Source organism: Ciconia boyciana, chromosome 8 (genome assembly GCF_034638445.1).
Source record: "Ciconia boyciana chromosome 8, ASM3463844v1, whole genome shotgun sequence".
In the NCBI taxonomy this organism is placed as follows: Eukaryota; Metazoa; Chordata; class Aves; order Ciconiiformes; family Ciconiidae; genus Ciconia; species Ciconia boyciana.
The window spans coordinates 15,677,026-15,695,208 of NC_132941.1; the positions used below are offsets into that span (position 1 = coordinate 15,677,026).

Genomic DNA, 18,183 nt, shown 5'->3' on the forward strand with positions numbered 1-18,183 from the left:
TTTCCTAGACCATGGAGTTTGCATTTGCTTGCATTAACCTGGATGGAGTATAATTGCAGTAAAATAAATATAAGGAGGCTAGGTATTAAGTAAGTGTGACATAAGGTCACATTTTAATCATTCCGAATTAGAAACTTAGGAAACAGCACTGAAAGAGATCCCCTGGGTCAAACTACAATTACATCATATGATTTCTTCCTTAAAACTTCTCTAGCTCTATCCAGAACATCACTACTAAGTTTTGGACTCCACTGCTAGATAATCCAACACTATTTTATGAAACAATTTAACTGACACATAACTTCTCAATTCACTAGTACATGGAAAGTTTTTTTCTCTATGGAAGACAAATAGTTCTGGGCTGCCTGCTAGCATTTAATTCTCTCTTTAAGTGCATGCTTCAAGTGAGACCTTGGCAAAGGCCAGTATTACAGTGAGTCCATATCATTACTGATAGTTCTTTTCAGTGTTTTTTAATTAGAGCCTACAAGCACCTTGATGCCTTTTGGCCTCTTAATGCTCTCCCTCCCTTGCTTACTGCAGTGGCTCAGCCTACCCAGCACATCAGAACGGAGCAAGAGTCGGCCCTGGGGGATGCAGCAGGCATTACATTACTTCATGATGGTTTCTAAGCATTCTCAAGGGAAGGTGTAATTCTCAACTTGGAAAAGATAAAACTCTTGCTGATGAAAAAACTACTTGCTTTGAAAATCACTAAGAGTTTTTGTTTTTTTTAAATGGAACACCTCAGCATGCTAAAGACTAGACAAACTACAGCTCAGTCTCAGAAAAGCCCAAGAAAAATTCACATCCTTGTAGCCTTTAGACTTGATTGTTGCATTTCTTTCCTAGCAGAGCTTCTTGCCCCTACACTGAAGCAGCAGAACCACCAGTGGTATGAGCAGACTCTTTTGCACAGTATTTGCCCCGAATTGTTCACAGTGGCTGCCTATTAATTGATAAACTAATCTGTCCCGAGACCTAATTGTGTATAGTTCTGCCTGTAACAATTATGTCTAGTTACACTATGACAACATCAGATTTTTAAGTACTTTAAGGTTTGTATTAAGTTACAATTAAATAGGGTAGTGTTTTTCCATGCCCTCTGGGATGGACTATTTCTTTACCACAGGGAAGGAGGGAAGGAAGTGGATTCCAGCTTTGGGCACAGGGAACAAGACTCTGCAGTCAAGAGAGAGACAGCGCTCCCCGTTCTGGAAGCTCTTGCTCTGAATTGTCTTTCCTATCTCAGGAGGTCTGCACCATGCAGTGAAGAAAGCAGTCTCCCCTCTCTGATGGCAGGGCAAGCCTGGGATCATGCCTTCCAAGTCTGAAGTCAGCTTTTGCAGCAACTTCCCAGTTCCCTCTTCTCTTTCAAGCAATACTAACGGTTGAGGAGAGGCAGTTTTATGAACTATCTGTAGCACAGCTTAAGAAGGATCTTTGGCTTTACAACTAACTTTTAAGTTACTGGTGTGCACAAGTATAATAAAAAAACAAGAAATGTTCTGATAATTCTGAGCTGTACTACCAATAAAATATTAGTTACTGCACATATATACGGCAAGTTCCTTTATTCCAATATCTCCCTTTGCACTAAATGATAAAGCTTCTTTGATTCCTCGCTGCTGTGACAACTAAGTGTCAGAACCTAAATTTAAGTACTTGTTTCCGAAGTTATATCTTGCAACCTAACACTACTGCAATTAATAATTTTTAAAGAATGTTGGGAAAGTATCTGCATTTTTTATTTAACATTACTTCTACATTTAGCTGGCAGTTAAGCCATAACAACAGATGTTCTCCAGGCAAGTGCAGAAGAAGTTACTGAGAAGAGCTCTAGCAAAGGATATTTTGATTTGCCTCTTGTGCCTAGACGACGGGCCTTCATATTTGGAAAGACATTTTTCATGATCTTTCCAAAGTCAGCAGCACTTAATGGGTGGTAGCCAAGATTGTCACAATAGCTCCTGCAAAAAAGAGAAAGAAAGCGTGAATGGAATCAAAGTTAATACAAGAGGCCAGCCTGCATGCTAGACTCCATCAAAGGTTTTCAAAAGAAAACACTTATACCCATCCATATTTAGAATCACATTTAACATTAATGAAGCTATCCACAACGAATTGAATGCATTAAAAATGTATAAACAGAGCTATTAATATCATAGTTTTTGCCTTGCTCTCTACTGAGTTCAAAGACAAGTCATGTGGAGACATAACAAGTAGTGGCATTATCTAGACCAGAGTTAAGATTTACTCCACAACTTAGTTTGAAGCATACATTTCAATTCACTTATTTTAGGACATAATAAAAGCAGAGACATTGTTCTAGCCAGAAGTATAGCTTGAGTGTGGTAAGGCCTGAAGTCCTGCAGGAATATTTGAAAGGCAGTTGGTAAGAGATTTGTCATTGTCCAGAGAGAGATTTTGCCCACACAACCTCAATTTTATAGAGCTTAACAGAACCGAATTTAATAAAGCATACCTTCCCAGGGAACCAGCTTCACCTTTATAAGTGTAACATAAACATGTACTGAGGACCTAGTCCTCTTACCACTGTACCACTACTGAACTATGAGAGCTGCTTAATTATAGACATCCTTATATTCATTAACAGTCCTAAATTGAGATTTCAACTGCCTCTGCAAATGTAGATCTTCATGCAACTGAGTATACAACCTGATGATACAGGGGAATAAAGCAACAAGAGGTACTTATTTTGCTAAGTTTACTTATTCTAGTAAAATGGACACTGTTATGTCTTTGGTTCTCAAGAACAGCAGAAGGAATTTCATTTCAACATCTATTTAGATGTTTCAACATCTGAGATATTTAAAAAATACCTCAGATGTTGAAACATCTGAATAGACAAACAAGAAAACAAGAATCTTTGATTTCATTGCAAAACGTGAATGTTCTGGAAAATCACAAACATGTGAAAGCAGAGGAGAAAACCAGGAACTGCTCTAGAAGGTTTACTTACACAGCAAGTGCTTAAGGCTGCACAAAAGATATGAATGCCATATTGCCTTTTGTTCAAGAGTCTTGTGGTATTTCACAGATGTTAACATGCTAAGGCCCAAAACATACCATTAAAGCATTCTCATTCAGACTTCCTACAGTTACAGAGTCAGCACCAGATAGCAATGACATCCTTTCCCGTGAGAAGTCCTACCAGCAATATACAAAAACAACCTGCCTCTGAAAAGAAGGGGTGACTGTACACGGTCCTGTGTGGGCATCAGCAGGAGAGCAGAAAAATATCAACTTCATACACAACATTGCCTGCTACTCCAATCATGTATGTACATGCAAACAAATCTCTACTCATAAAGGAAGAAAGAAAGAAAGAACAAGCAGCACTCCTGAAACAGATGTTTCATTCCCAGCATCACCTAGTAAAAACAGTAACAATTAGCAATGGCATTTGCATCCAAGTAGGACAGACAAAATGTCTTCTCTGAAAACTGTAGCTCTATAAAAAGTAGTATGTATTTCTGGAGATACTTCCACTGCATTTATTTTCTCTGTAAAAATACTAGTTATTACAGAGCAAGTATCTGCTCCTTTTACCTTGGCTGTACGTAGGTATTCTCCACTTGGAAAGCACCACCACCAATGTAATGATTTTGATGACTATAAACAGCAAGTTTTATGCTATTTGGTTCTGACATTGTCCTGCAGAGCTTGTGTGAACCCACTTCCCCCAGCTACCGGGCCACTCTGTCCAAGCCAGGAGATGTTGCCTACAACCTAGTATACAGTCAGCCATTAGTCTAGTTTCTGTATGGGACATCAAGAAGGTTTTTATCCAATTTATATACCAACATATTTCATTTCAATGCATGTCAGTCACAGAATCTGGATTCTGGATATGTCCCTTTGAAGTTAACACAAAGGAATACTTCTCCTGCCCAACTGCACCCTCTGAGGAATTGGACATTGCTTTACGTGTGATAATCTGTGCGCCTTTTGTTTCCCTTGCATCTGGTCAGGCTCCAATGGATTTTAACTTTATTCTCAAAATTCCTAAAAGGTGGGTCTTTGTCACTTAAAGTCCTGTAATCAGCATTAGTAAGTCTCAACTAGCATGCAAGGGAAGGCTCTCAATTTCTCTGCCACAGTCAGCAGTATCTTTGACTTAACCTCAACAATGTCAGCAAAATAAAATTTAAAAAATAACCCAGCAAAACAACAGGATTAGGAACCTACCAATCAATCAACTTTAAAGTTAAAATTATTCCCTCTCTGGGAGAAAATAAATAAATAAAAAGGGGGGAAAAAAATCAGCTCCTCAAGTCTAGCACATCTGTTTCAAGACAATTACTTGCTAGCAGCAAAACACACAGTTACATGGTCCCCTTGTATCCATATTGGCAGCTCCTGCAAGCTTGTGATTTCTGAGCTATTACTATTATCACATAATTTCAGTTTTCAGACAGATCATTCCATATGGCCCCTCCTCCTCCTGGCTCGGCCAAGAACCCTCCATGTCCATCTGTGGTCTCTCATTGACTTGACAACACATACCAGGAATCTCTTCCCTGAAGCTCTTCTCTCTGCTACTTGCACTCTTGGCACATTGCTGAGCCCAGGAGCTGTTTTGCTTATTTGAAGGGTGGGTGGGAAACAGATGGGGGGAGGGAAGGTCTACGCAGAGACAGGAATGGCAATGGACATGTGGTTGCTTACATTCCTTTGTACAGAGCTCCCCTACATGATAAGGAGAAAAAGTATCTTTTTTTTTTTTTTTTTGGTAAGATCTTCGAATTAAATGTACTCAAGACATAAAATACACTGGGAGTGCACCTGAATTAAACCACAAAAAGATTAACCAAAAAAGCCAATGATGACAGTCAGGCCATGCAGCCCAGCTTACATAGCTTCCTAGGCAGAAAAACCATTATGAATAGCAAATGATAAAAAAATCTATTGTATGAAATGACACAAAGATCTTGGCTTATCCAATCCAGCACAACAACTGGTCTCTAAAGATGGGTTAGAGCTAAGAACCTTAGGAAGAGGTAGACTCTTACTAAGCTGATGAACAATGCTGGCACAGAAATAAGTCCTAAAAATCAGGTAGGATGGAAACCAGATGTCTGAAAACCATCAGAGAAATGAAATTGCAGGTCAGACTCCTAAGAGCAGCAGCAGAGGTGGGAAACAACTGCTTTAGATGGAGTTTCATCAGCTTCTAGAAGGAATATATAGGTAGTTGCTTATGACAGAGGACTGGACTTTAAAACATAATAGGTCCCATCCTGTTCCTCCTCCTGGGAGTTTTATATAAAAACACTGGCTAAGTGCTATCAAAGAAGATTAGTATGTATCTTGTGTCTTTCATTTTTTTAACAGACATGGTATTCCTATACCTACTGCTCCCTTCTGTGCTAGCTTCTGAATATTCTTCTTCTAACTTGTTGGTTAACATCCTTAACACTTAGTGCACAAAACCTACGCGTCAGGTGGCATCAAGCGGCCCAGCAGCCAGTAAAGTAAGGATTAATGATTTACAGACTAAAGGAAAGAGACACAGGCTGACTCAAAGACCTCCTAATCTATATAAAGCATACCAAGAACCTTCAGGGCACCAAACTTAAATATGAATTACTTCCTTTCCTTACGTCACTGTAGTAGAAACAAGATAAGAGGACCCAAGTGTTTACTGAAGGCTCAACAAATCATTTTGTGGACAAATAGGGATTTTGTCTGCATAAGTACTGCAGGACTGCACTTAAGACTTGAAATCCTAATTCTCTAAACTCAGCTAAATCTACACCTGGCTGCCTCCAGAAGGGTGTCTACTAATAGGGAGAAGATACCCAAATAAAACTGACTGACAAGAAAACATTGAAAGGATTTGATGGGAAGCAGCATCTATTCTCTGCAGGCTAGATAACATGTTAGGCAGCTCCCCATGAGCTCCTGTATTTTCCAGACTGTATTCCCCCACAAATCCCAGCAGAAGCTGGCAAAAGAACCGTGTGTGCCCAACAGAAACAGAGCTTCTTACAGCCCAACATATTCTGTCAGTGCAAGCAGCATCACAGCATCAACAAGAGAGGTGAACTAGCTCTCATCTACCTCCTTTCTGAAATTCAGCTGCAAGCTCTCAACCTTCCCAAGTGCTACTGTCTTATATTATGATGCATTTTTCATTTATTTTATCCCTTTCAAAAAGGAGATGAAGCCGTTCACTTTTATCCAGTTAGAGACGTGAATTCACAACTAAATAGACAGAAGAGTAAGAAAACAGAAGAGTCACTGTGTTGAATAAGCTCAGCAAGAAAAGGCTACTGAAACGTGGAGAAGCTGGAAACACTTATCAACACTTGCCAATGGTGGACTTGTGCGGAGTGCAAGCTTCTGTCTTTCCCTCTTCATAGAAAAAAAAAAAAAAACATGAAAGGTGACACAGAAGCCCAGGAGTTTTGCAAGATTTATTTTGAGCAAAATTTACAGCAGGAATTGAGATGCTGCGATGATGCGGCATTCTTCTGAAGCCCTGTAACTTCGATTTATACGTGCAGAGCACATAAGCTTGCTCACTGTGAGCTCATGCAACAGCTATCTTTGCACATAGAGGAGAGAAATGGTAACTTGTTAGTATGGCAGAAGTGAGTTTTGAGAGGTCTTAACACCCTTAGGTAAAGAAAAATGACTTACCAAAACTAACTCTCTTATCTATTTATATGCCTGTTCCCCACCTCCCACTCCAAGACTACTCTTCCTTTGGTGTGCAAGAATAACTCATGAAAATATTCAAAGAAACTGAATGTTTTAAAAACAGAACAGATGCTTTCAAAGGAGAAGAGATTCCAAACATTTGATATTTTCCTGAATATTTGCTTACCACCCTTATTTTGTTAGGAAAAAAATACAATACACAAATACTTGATGCAGCCACATACAAAAGCCATCCAAGTTTCACACTCCACAATCTGTAGATGATGATTTTTCCGGGCATCTGCAGCTTGGCACAGCATGGAAGCCAAGCAGATTTGTTGCTGAAGCAGGCCATAAATTATTTAATAAGAAATATATTTAAGAATAACGCTTCCATCTCTCTCCCGCACAGCAGCTGCCACTGTTGCTGTGTCTGCGCAAGCGGCTGCTGCTCGGGGATTGGCCACCCCAGCACGTCTGTGCCATTGGCTATATTTCCAGGCTGCGTCACCACTCCATTCGATGGCGAGATTTCAGAAATAGGTGTGTGCGTGTTTATCAACCCCAGGCAAGTGAATGCCATCATGTTTCAGCTCAGTCAGAGTAAAAAACTTGACCAGAGAGAGTTAATTAAAAGGAGGTATTCACAGAAGGCAACCCTGCAATAACAATTACTAAGGGCTGAATCCTGTAGGCACTTAGGAGGTGAAGGGGACTCAGCTTGCTGCAAATTACTGTAATCATTCAGATTATGGAAATATTCATACTAGATCAGAAATCTGTTATTTGTCTTCAGGCAACTGGGCTGAGGATGATTCCCCACCCCACCCTCCTGTGGGGAATGTTCTGTAAATTCAAATCCAACTTCCGTCAGACAGCTCCCTCTCCCTTGCTTCTAATCACTTTCTCATTACATGGTAGCTTTGAGACTTGACAACACAGACTCACAGTGGCCTTGGTTACTGGTTTCATACATATTCAGATATATTGTGCCTCTGCAGAAATCAGGTTTGCTGCAGGAAGGTCCAATATTTATGCATTATTCTGGAAAGAAAGGTGTGATGGGCTAGATCTTATGTGCAAAATAGCTGCATTTCCAGAAGGAACAATTCAACTGCTCACCCTTGTTAAGGCAGGCACATATGTATGTATATACAAGTAGACCAAAACATACTGTAAGATAGTAACTGGTGCTTTTTACCCGTGCTGCTCTGTCCACAAAAACAATATTCATACAGATATTTGCTTGTTAAGAAATACTTGTACCTTTCCTTCAGCGTACGTAATGCACAATTTAAACATCACAGTCTTATATTCAGTGGCAGAAATAATGAATACAGTTTGCCTCACTATAGCTAGTATGTTCTCAAGTACGTTAGTACATAAGGCCTTGTTCTGCTGTATGGACTTGTATGTGTACATCAGCGGAGTACCTGTAGAGCCAGTGTCACAGAACTATCTAGGCTCGCTAAAGCCGTATGTATGGATCCAGTTTGGGAGCACTCACTTGTATTCATCATAAACCTCTTGCTTGGGAAGGGATGTCTCGGGGTGCTCTTCCAAGGTGTTCCGTATCCATGAGAAGGCGTGCATCTGCTGGGCACGGCTGGACGACATGGAGATCTGATCACTAGTGAAAGAAGAAGCAGTGCCAATGAAGACTTTGCTCCATAGCTCCTCCTCAGTTACAAGACTTAAAAATTGTCTGCCTACATGGGTGGAGAGACACCAGAGACAACAAGGGCCAGTACCTCACATGTTTAGCTATTCCTTGAGGCATGGGCAGCAGTTATCTCCCTTTTTCATCTACAATTTAACAAAGAGACTCCACACTCCAGTTCTTGACTGATAGACAACTGCAAGCAGACAGTGATGGGTGAGAGTTCACCTACTTCCCCTCTTAAATGTTCCTTACTGACCACCTCTATGCTTTTGCCCACTCAGTTTGCCAGCTGCCCTTTGGAAACACCCAACTTTCCCAGCAGATGCTCCGAGTGCTTCCTGTAGGCACCTGTCTGCCTACAACCATACTAGTGGGAACGTATACTAATTTTGTGATGTTGTGATCTGCAGGTTGTTTTTCTAGACCTTCCTTTAGTCAAACAAATGTTACCAGAAATACCAGTAGTTCCTTCTTTCCCCCACCATCACATTTGTGTTGCTATACTATCACTTCCTACATAAAAAACAAAGGAATGATCACACTTAGGCTGCAAAACACTTTCTCTGATGAGTCTTGCATTTTAGGAGGTTTATATTTACAAGCTATTAATGCACTAAAGATTCAAATGTTAAAAAAAAAAACAACCAGTCTTCAGGAAAAGAAGAGTCCTTAATGTTTAATAAAGGCTGCTTCTGCTACTAAATATGTCATGTGAATGGTTCCTCAGCAGGTAAGTGCCACAAGAAGTAAAGTAAGTTTTCAGTACTAGCTGCTCATGTTTACACACTCACACACACACATACCTTTTGTCTCCATTGTTGGGACCCGAAGGCAGCTGAAGGTAGAGGTAGAGTTTCTCTAGGTCTGTAAACTTCTCAACTTCTTGCTAGATAACAAAGGTATTTTGGTTAAAAAAAAAAAAAAAAAAAAGGGGGTGTGGGGAGGCAGGGGGAGAAAAAGCAAACAATAAGAGTTGAGCTTGACAGCTAAAAACTGTCATCCGACAGTGTATTCCTAAATAATATCATTTAAACAAGACAATATTTACTTATGTGAAAGAATGTGACTGTGAGCACTCTGGGACTAGAAACCTGATTTTTCATTTTATTTGCATACCATCACACTAGAAAGCACTAGTCACCATTACAAAATTCACATGCAACAAAAGCAGAATCTGGAAAAAATGTCAATAACAGATCACTTCTGTAAGCAGACATGTAAAATTAAAACTTTATCTTCTCAGAGCACACATGAAGCACATCTGAGAACACAGCATCAACAAACAGCTATGCTGTAACAACGCAGGATGTCAGACCTGATCCTGGGATTCCCTATATATTAATAGTTAAGCGTCACAGACTTCAGTGAAGACATTTTAAAATCTATCTATATACATATATATTTTTTTGTTTCCTTTGGATATCAGAGTTATTGAACAGGTACTGAAGACAAGCCATTCAAGTTAACATGAATTTCAGTGATGCCAGACTCCTCCGGAGGATATCAGCTGAGGATCAGACACAAGGGGGAGTTTTACCTGGTGTATGCAAACAGTGATTGCTAGATACAAACTAGCTTTTGGTCGTCTGAAACCAGCTACGCAGACTTAGAAATACTAGGAAAATCAGTTGTGGTGATGTGCTCAGGCCTGCTCATGCAGGCCTGCATGGCTAAAGCCATGCAGCAAGGAGCAAGCGGGTTGTCCTTCGGGAAGATGCTGCAGAAGCAATGCATGAGGTGGTGCACCATCGGTACAGCGTCAAAGACTCCCATGATCCCTTTTTAAGTCAGAATACAGCTTTTGGATTACAGTTAATTCCCTTTTCCTTTACTGCTGTCTTACTGCCAATGTAACCTTTTCCAAAAGGGAGAGAAAAGAAGAGAGTGGGACCGACAGGTAGCGAGACCTGGCTGTTTACTTCAGCAATGAGCAGAATAGAGAGCAGGGAAACTAAAAACCTAAACTTCACTTCAAACTGGGGCTCCCTACCCGCCCCAGGCATGTCCAGATCCACCTCGCTTCAGCTGGCAAAAAAATTAACAGCAGTACTACAGAGAGGTGAGCTCCCACTTCCCCTCCGCTGGCTTTGTGCCCAACGCACAGGTCCCCTCCCTGACCCCAGACTCTGGGCGGGGACCAGCGGGACATGCCGTCTGGGGAAGGGTGCTGGGAGAGCACAGGGGCTCGCTAAAATCCCTGCCGTCTAAACCCACCGCAAAACTGCTCCACAGAACTGGGCCACCAGCGATGCGACAGACGCACTCAGAGCCAAGAGAAACACTTCCAGCAGCAGCCAGGTAACAGACACTGGATTTGTTGCTTGTATAAGCTGCAGCAAACCATAACATTTGGGGTTTTTTTCCTCTGACAAACTCCTGAAATTTGCTGACACCGATTTCTGCGTGGCTCTACAGCAGCTTACACAGCACTGGTGCTTCAGACCACCAAATATCCAGAGAGGTATTTCTTAATGGGTGCGTTTTGTCAAATTCTCTGTTTTTCCTTTCCTGCATAAATCACAGCATTTGGACTGGTGGGTTTTCCTTTAACAAACCCATTATTGAAAAGATCAACGTTCTTCAGAGAAAGAATTTACAGAAAATTAATCATTTATTTATGAAAAGATAGAAATTTAACAACTGCAAGAAAATTTGCACTTGTTTATTAGACCTCCTCTTCTTTGAGGAACTTAGCTGCTTTTTGTTTTAAATGGCAAATGCCAAAACAACACACCAAAGGACACAGTTCAGGTGAGATTACCTTGCATGGTAAGCGCTAATCCATGCGGCAAACACATCCCAGGCAAAACAAAGCAAAAAAACCCCCGATGACTCTGACACTGAGGTGGAAGACAATCTCTCACTTCCAAATCTAATGTGCCAGAGTGCAACATAAAGGGCAAGGTTTTAGAAGAAACATTAAACCTTTCATCAAAAAATACTGAAGTAGTCTCAGCGCCCACTGCAGTTGAAGCAGCTTCTGCTGTGTCCTGGCTGAAGGAAGGGGCTGTGTGGAAGGGCCCTGCCTGAGCTGTGGAGGCTCAGCTACACAGGCCCCATCCGTCAAACCCCCTAATTAAAAAAAAAACAAACTAAAAAATCCCAACGATATATGTGTAGAGAAAAAAATTGACTGGGATTGTGTTAGCAGAGCCTTTTCCAAAGGATGCAAGTGAGCCAGCATCTCTCTCATCAGCAAAACTGCATCCCTAGAGGTGAGGCATCTGAGGATTATGGCTTTCTCACATCCTCAGCAGAAGCAGCTGGACAGTGATGTTATCTCACTGTTTTTCACTCAAAACCCACTCCTCTCCACGCCTGGCCCCAGGCAGCGCTTTCTGTACAACTCCTCCAGCTTCCAGCAATGGCTGCGAGGAAGCTGCGGAGAGGCAGGACCTCCTCCAAACAGGAGAGTTAACACGAAGCCAGGAGTCACAGGCAGTTCACGGAGGTAATCCTACCTGGGTGATAATTAGATAAACCTAAGCTTATTAGATGAGACTGAATCTATTTAGAGAAAATCTTCTTAAAACTGAAGAAGTGGCAGCAAAGGGATGCAGTGTGACAGTCAATGCAAGTAGATTCAGGAAACATTATGTTTTGTTTAGCTGAAAAATTTGTTAAACTTTATGTTTTGTTTAGGCTGTTTTCCATAAATGTTTCTAAAACTCTCAAAACTTGGTTTACAACCTCGGTAAGTACAATCTCTTCTTCAAACTCAGCTGACATCCACCAGTTCTCAGTGCTAAAGGTCTGGTGAATTCAGTGATAACTCGGTTACTGCAACTGTTCAAAGTATCAAAACTTTCAAATTTCTTAATGCAATCAGATAACAATTTGGGAAAGTGGAGGAACATTTCAGCTGGTCTACTGACTACTCACCAAGAAGAAAAAGATTCACTTACCCTGAGTTTTTCTTTGCGCTAAGTTCAATGCATATGGAAATGAATAAAAAGAAACAAGAACACAAAATACACTGTGAATTTTCTCCACTACCACCCCCCAAATAGGTCAATAGTGTGGAAAAAATAGGTCAATAGAGTGGAAAAGAGTCACAGCATCAAACGGAAGACTGCAATGCTGGCATCATCTTGGACAAATTCCCCTCTGTGTAGCCCATTCAAGCTTATGCTACGGTAGTCTTAAAACCCATACAGAATGTAAAATGTCTGGGGAATCCTTTTCTGCTACTTAAAAGGATCTAAGTAAAAATTTTGCTTGAAGTTTCCTGACCTTGATTGACTGGTTCTATCAAATCAGATGAGGACTGTCTAATTCTCCAAAGGCTATTTATAAACCATATTTCTTGAAGCTGCATTAGAAAAATGCATAAGCATGTTAAACTGCTTGCAGGACTGAGGTGTAAAGCCATCACAAAGCACCACCTCTGTAACTCTTGGTCTTCATGTTGTATTTATCTCCTGTAATTGGAACCACATTAACTAAAGGAAGATTCAGTGAAGATGAGGAGCAAGTAGTGTTCATACTTATTTTCACAACTTGGCTGCAATTTAGGCAACAAATGTATTGAGTACTCAAAATACCTGAGTAATCTTATATTCTGAGACAGAAACACTAAGGACAAAGAATTAGAAACCTCAAGTCACAGCTAAGCAAAGACTTGCAGTAACATATAAAGGAGCCGAAATCTCTGGTATTTTTGTTTTGACAGTTACCAAATATAGATAGTTCACTAAAGAAGTGCACATAATATGCAGCAAACAAATTAAACCAGAGATCCATTTATATTTGTGTTATCGGTGGCCACATAGATCTGCTCCAAATGAATCTGTCCTTTTGCTGCCTAAGACACAGAACAAGGACCTCTTAGGAACAGAAGCAACTTTCTTTTTCATTCTAGCAGGCATTTTGATTGAGCAAATGAACAGCTGTGATACAAACCAGGATGGCCAAAATGTTGTGGGGTTTGTTTGTTTGTTTGTTTTAAGAAAATAGCAGGTTTTGACATCTGGTTCCATTCTGAGAGACACTAACTAGACACTGAAACTTTTCGCTGCGCAGAGACAAGGATCAGATCAACACAGAATGTGGTTAAGGACTTAATCTGTGTTACAGGAAACATGAGTTTATTCATGTTCTTGCTTGAACCAGAGAACCTAGAGATTTGAACATGAGCCTCCAGAATCACAGAATACCGTTTAAGGTTTCCTGACCTTGGTGGATTGGTTCTTTCTACCTGGTTTTCTCTGACTGCTGATCTACTGCCAGGTCACAAACGCTAGTGAAGTTTCATCCTAAAGTTGTCAAAAGGGATTACCATGGGAAAACTCCAGGAAATGTGCTTTTTCTGGATTGTTTTAAAGAAGAAAATATTTAGTCAGGCCAGATATAGGAATAAGATAGAGGAAGAATATACTAAGGAACAATTAGCAGAGTTACAACTTCTCTAATGAACACAGTGAAAAACAACATTCAAATTTGAACTATTTCATATTTCCACAATGAAGCCAGAATTACAGGTTATTTCTGTCCTCGAGTTCTGCTGAAGAGAAACTGAAGGCCAGGGGCACTGCCACAAGCTTTTTGCAAGACTTCTATTTTAGAGAGCATGGACCAACCTTAGTATTTCTTTCCACATTTTGAGTATTTATAGATAACTATACTCTAATTGAAGTAAAAAAGGCTATGCCAATGGCAACGTAACTTGCACCTACTGGCAGACTGGTTCTAAAACTTGTCATGCTTCAGCAGAACAAACATCTATTATTTAACAACCAGACTAAGAATAGCAAAGTAGTCAAGCAATCACGTCCCCACTTTGTGAACAGAGAAACAAGAAACAAAGGTTAAATAATTTGCTCAAGGTCAGATGGTTTGTTGGAAATATGATCAAGACAGAAAATAGCTAACACTTGAAACAGAACCTATTATTCTAAAAAGCTGCTAATAAATACAATTGATGTGTTTTATCTGAACAGAAGCAGGAACATATTTCTGGTGCTAAATACTCCAGACAAGCCCTAAAAACACATGGCAGCTTTGTACTGACAGTGTCCAAGCACAGCTACCAAAGTTTTGTAGAGCTTCTGCCTGTCTCCTGTAGGGCCAAAAAGACAAGTGACAAGCTACCACCTTCTCCGCAGCAGGACCGAGGCACATTTCTTCAACAGATCTTACACACTGCTGCTGCCCACACTGTAACTGCTCCAGCCATCAGCAGCTTTGGTCTTCATGGCCATCAATCCAGCACTCTCCTCTTTTCAGAGGACTAAGGAAAGAAACCTTAACCTTCTTGCTGAGTGATTATATGGAGCATACCATTTTAAAAATCAGGTTCAAAAGTTCACTTAGTATGTGGCAACAAATATAACAAGTGAAGTCATAAGAAAATCTACTGCTAGACATGTTTACTACAGTTAAAAAGATGTTATAATGAATTTTTAATGGCTGTTTACACCACAATTCTTGCTAATTATCTTTTTCGGATTGCACAGCATACAATGATTTTCTTGTGATCTTCCAGAAACTGACAGTATGTCAGAATGTAAGTGGTGCAGTATAACAAGTAAGAGGCAGATAACTTTGGTCTCTTGTACGAGTAATTGCAGTCCCAGTGCCCTTATACTAGCTGTTTTCCATAGTCCTCTGCTGCTAGCTACCTCCACAACAAAGACTATTGCCATCACAGCTGTTCCTTCTTCCTGTTTCTCTGCCTCTTGCTATCCTGTGTTGAACTAGGCAGTCTATGTGCTAAAGAGCATTTGTGTGTGGCTCTGCGCACTGCGTCTGTGACCGGTGCTACCAAACACAAATGGCAACAAGTGTAGTCTGATTTTTCTCTACTGGCATTTTTTTCTTTTGAGATTGCTAGCAAACTGATCAAATTTAAATGCTTTAAGGTACCATCAGCACCTCCCAATATAACTGAAAGCTAGTCCCAAATCTCCTCCTTACAGTAAGAAGGGAGACAAGGGACAGACATTGTCCCTTTATGCTTCATGAGACTGATTCAAAGGCCCTGAAAAGGTTTCTGAACCAAACAGGTAAGAATTGTGCACTTAAAGGAAATGTTCTGACCTGCCCATAAGCTTGGAATTGGACTCTCTGCAGGCAGCTGGTACCCCAATCACAGGACCACTCTGACAAACCCATACACATTCCACCAAAGAGGCAACCTGCTCACCTACCTTCTGCAGGACAAAACTGGACAGGCCTGCAAGGAAGCTCCAAACAAGTTAGAGCTATATAGTCACAGCCTTTTAGTTTAACATACTTTCAGATTCTGTCTTGCAGCTCACAGCTTTCCAAAAGCATGAAAAAAATGCAGAAACCATTTTGCTAGAATTCAGCTTAATTTTTGTTTCCTGAAACTATTCTGATCTTGGCTTTTTCTTTTTTAAACTACCTGAACAGCATTAGATCTACCTTTGCTAACCTACAGTGGCCTTTCCACTGTTGACAGGACTCCTCTGAACTCATCAGCAGGACAGACAAGGAGGCATCTGGAACAGAAAATTAGACCATAAGGACACTGCTGCTCTGTTCCAAGTCAAGCTATGGAGACTGCTTTGCGTCCAAGAGCACCACTCAGAAAAATAGCTTGTGCATCCAATGGATGAGACCTACATAAATGAATGGGCTCATACTAACTGATAATCCCTCCCTCAGTACCCTAGGTCCACAAATCTGCAGAATTTAATGCAAGAATATTCCTAGTGTAATACCATTTTCTTAAAACAGATTTCCAAGTTAAGCAGATGACTGGTTAACCTCCTACTTATTTACTCCCTCTCCGATGCTACTTAGGAACACCTACCCCACTTCCCATTTTTTACCACAGAAAAACCTGGTGTTAAAAGAGTTTTACAAGTGCAATTTGCCCTTTTGACACTGAAGACTCACATACAAAAAGTTTAAGATCTTAAGACACCTGCTTTGTGTCCACAAATGTCAATGAGGAATAAAGTGGACAAAAATGACATTTTGCATCGCTATTTTAGTTGGATGCATCCAAGAATTTTTAAGCATAGGCAAAATTGGGTCCAAAGTTTGTCTGCAACACAACAATACAGCTTACTTTAAACCTCTAACCACAATAAAGTAAGACAACATTTTAAGGCATGAGAATTCAGTGCCATCTGAATTAGCCTTTGATAATGTGACTTTAAGGAGAATTCTTACTTAGCTCAGCCATACAGCTGAACAGATTCTATTTGATAGTATCCAGATGGTTGTCTCTGTCATCTTTTTATCTTACCCGCTGGTACTTCTGGATGAAATGCCGAAGGTGGAAAGTCAGAATAAGTAGTCCCTTCCAGTCTTAAAATTTATGAACTCAGACTCTGATTTAAAGAAACTAATAACCTGCTCACTATTAAAAACAAACAAATAAAACCCCTTTCTGAGTTAGTGCTAGATATTTGCTTCCCAGAAAGAATCTCTTATCACTGTCTAGATCCTGTTATTTTAATGCACAAAGGAAGATGATGTTTATGCATTTCAAGGGCTTTCCTTCTTCAAAAAATGGTATCTCTCTATCCTAAGTAGTACAGCAGAGCTGGGAAGGTCCCTGAGATGGCGTGCAACTTTTGAAGTTAGCAAGATTTAAAAAAAAAAACAAACCAAAAATCTGATAATTATGACACCTGCAAGATTTTCACAGACCAGGACTTTAGTCTGCCAGGTTTTGTGCAAACATGCAATTCAATCTAGTTCCTTCTTTAAAATGTAGTACCAGCCACGAATTAACTGCTTCAAGGAAACAACAACAAAAGCAATAATCATTGTCATTCAAGGCCTAAAGAGCAATGGAACTTGAAGGCACAATTAGCTTCTTGCATACTCTGATCTGTGCAATACATAATCTTGCATCTAATAAAATCATGCTTACAAAAGCATTAAGTCACCTTTCTGTGCTGTATCTATACTGACAGTTCTACAAGTGGCAATCATAGCCACTTGCTGCTGGCAATGAGAGGTCAATAATTCCACGGAAAACCAACACCAAACCCACATAATGGTTTTTTTTGGCAATGGAAACTAATTTTGATCACATTTAGTGGTAGTACCTTAAAGCCCTGTGTCGTGGTTTAACCCCAGTCAGCAACTAAGCCCCACACAGCCACTCGCTCACTCCCCCCAGGTGGGATGGGGGAGAGAATCAGAAGGGTAAAAGTGAGAAAACTCATGGGTTGAGACAAAAGACAGTTCAATAAGTAAAGCAGAAGCCACGCATGCAAGCAAAGGATAACAAGGAATTCATTCACTATTTCCCATGGGCAGGCAGGTGTTCAGCCATCTCCAGGAAAGCAGGGCTCCATCACATGTTAACAGTTACTTGGGAAGACAAACACCATAACTCTGAACGTGCCCCCTTTCTCCTTCTTCCCCCAGCTTTATATGCTGACAATGATGCCATATGGTCTGGAATAGCCCTTTGGTCAGTCGGGGTCAGCTGTCCCAGCTGTGTCCTCTCCCAGGCTCTTGCACACCCCCAGCCTACTCGCTGGTGGGGTGGGGTGAGAAGCAGAAAAGGCCTTGACTCTGTGTAAGCACCCCTCAGCAGTAACTAAAACATCCCTGTGTTATCAACACTGTTCCCAGCACAAATCCAAAACATAGCCCCATACTACCTACTGTGAAGAAAATTAACTCTACCCCAGCCAAAACCAGCACACACTGCTAAGGAAAGGCTTCATAATAGCTGTCAGTCTCCAGAGCCATCTATTTTGGTCTTACAGTTCATTAAATATTAAAAAGCATTCTGGAGTTGTACTTACCAAAATGCAGTCCACTTTAGATTGTACAGTTTTGCTAGACGTGAGGGAAGAAAGAGAGAATAGAAATCTTGAATTAATCTAAACAGCAATGACAAAAATATTACATATTAG

General features: G+C 40.6%; 1 protein-coding gene across 2 annotated transcripts in view; it reads right to left on the bottom strand.

Moving 5' to 3' along the window:
• Window positions 1-18,183, bottom strand: part of RFX7 (regulatory factor X7) — a 54,305-nt gene that overhangs the window by 12,626 nt on the left and 23,496 nt on the right. The window contains exons 2-5 of one of the 2 annotated variants that reach the window (XM_072869694.1): window positions 18,073-18,106; window positions 9,136-9,218; window positions 8,177-8,299; window positions 1,850-1,970 (exon numbers count right to left, since the gene is read on the bottom strand). In XM_072869694.1, coding sequence (XP_072725795.1) covers window positions 1,850-1,970; window positions 8,177-8,299; window positions 9,136-9,218; window positions 18,073-18,106 — 361 coding nt within the window. The remainder of the gene's footprint in view (window positions 1-1,849; window positions 1,971-8,176; window positions 8,300-9,135; window positions 9,219-18,072; window positions 18,107-18,183) is intronic. The other variant, XM_072869695.1, reaches the window with a different exon arrangement.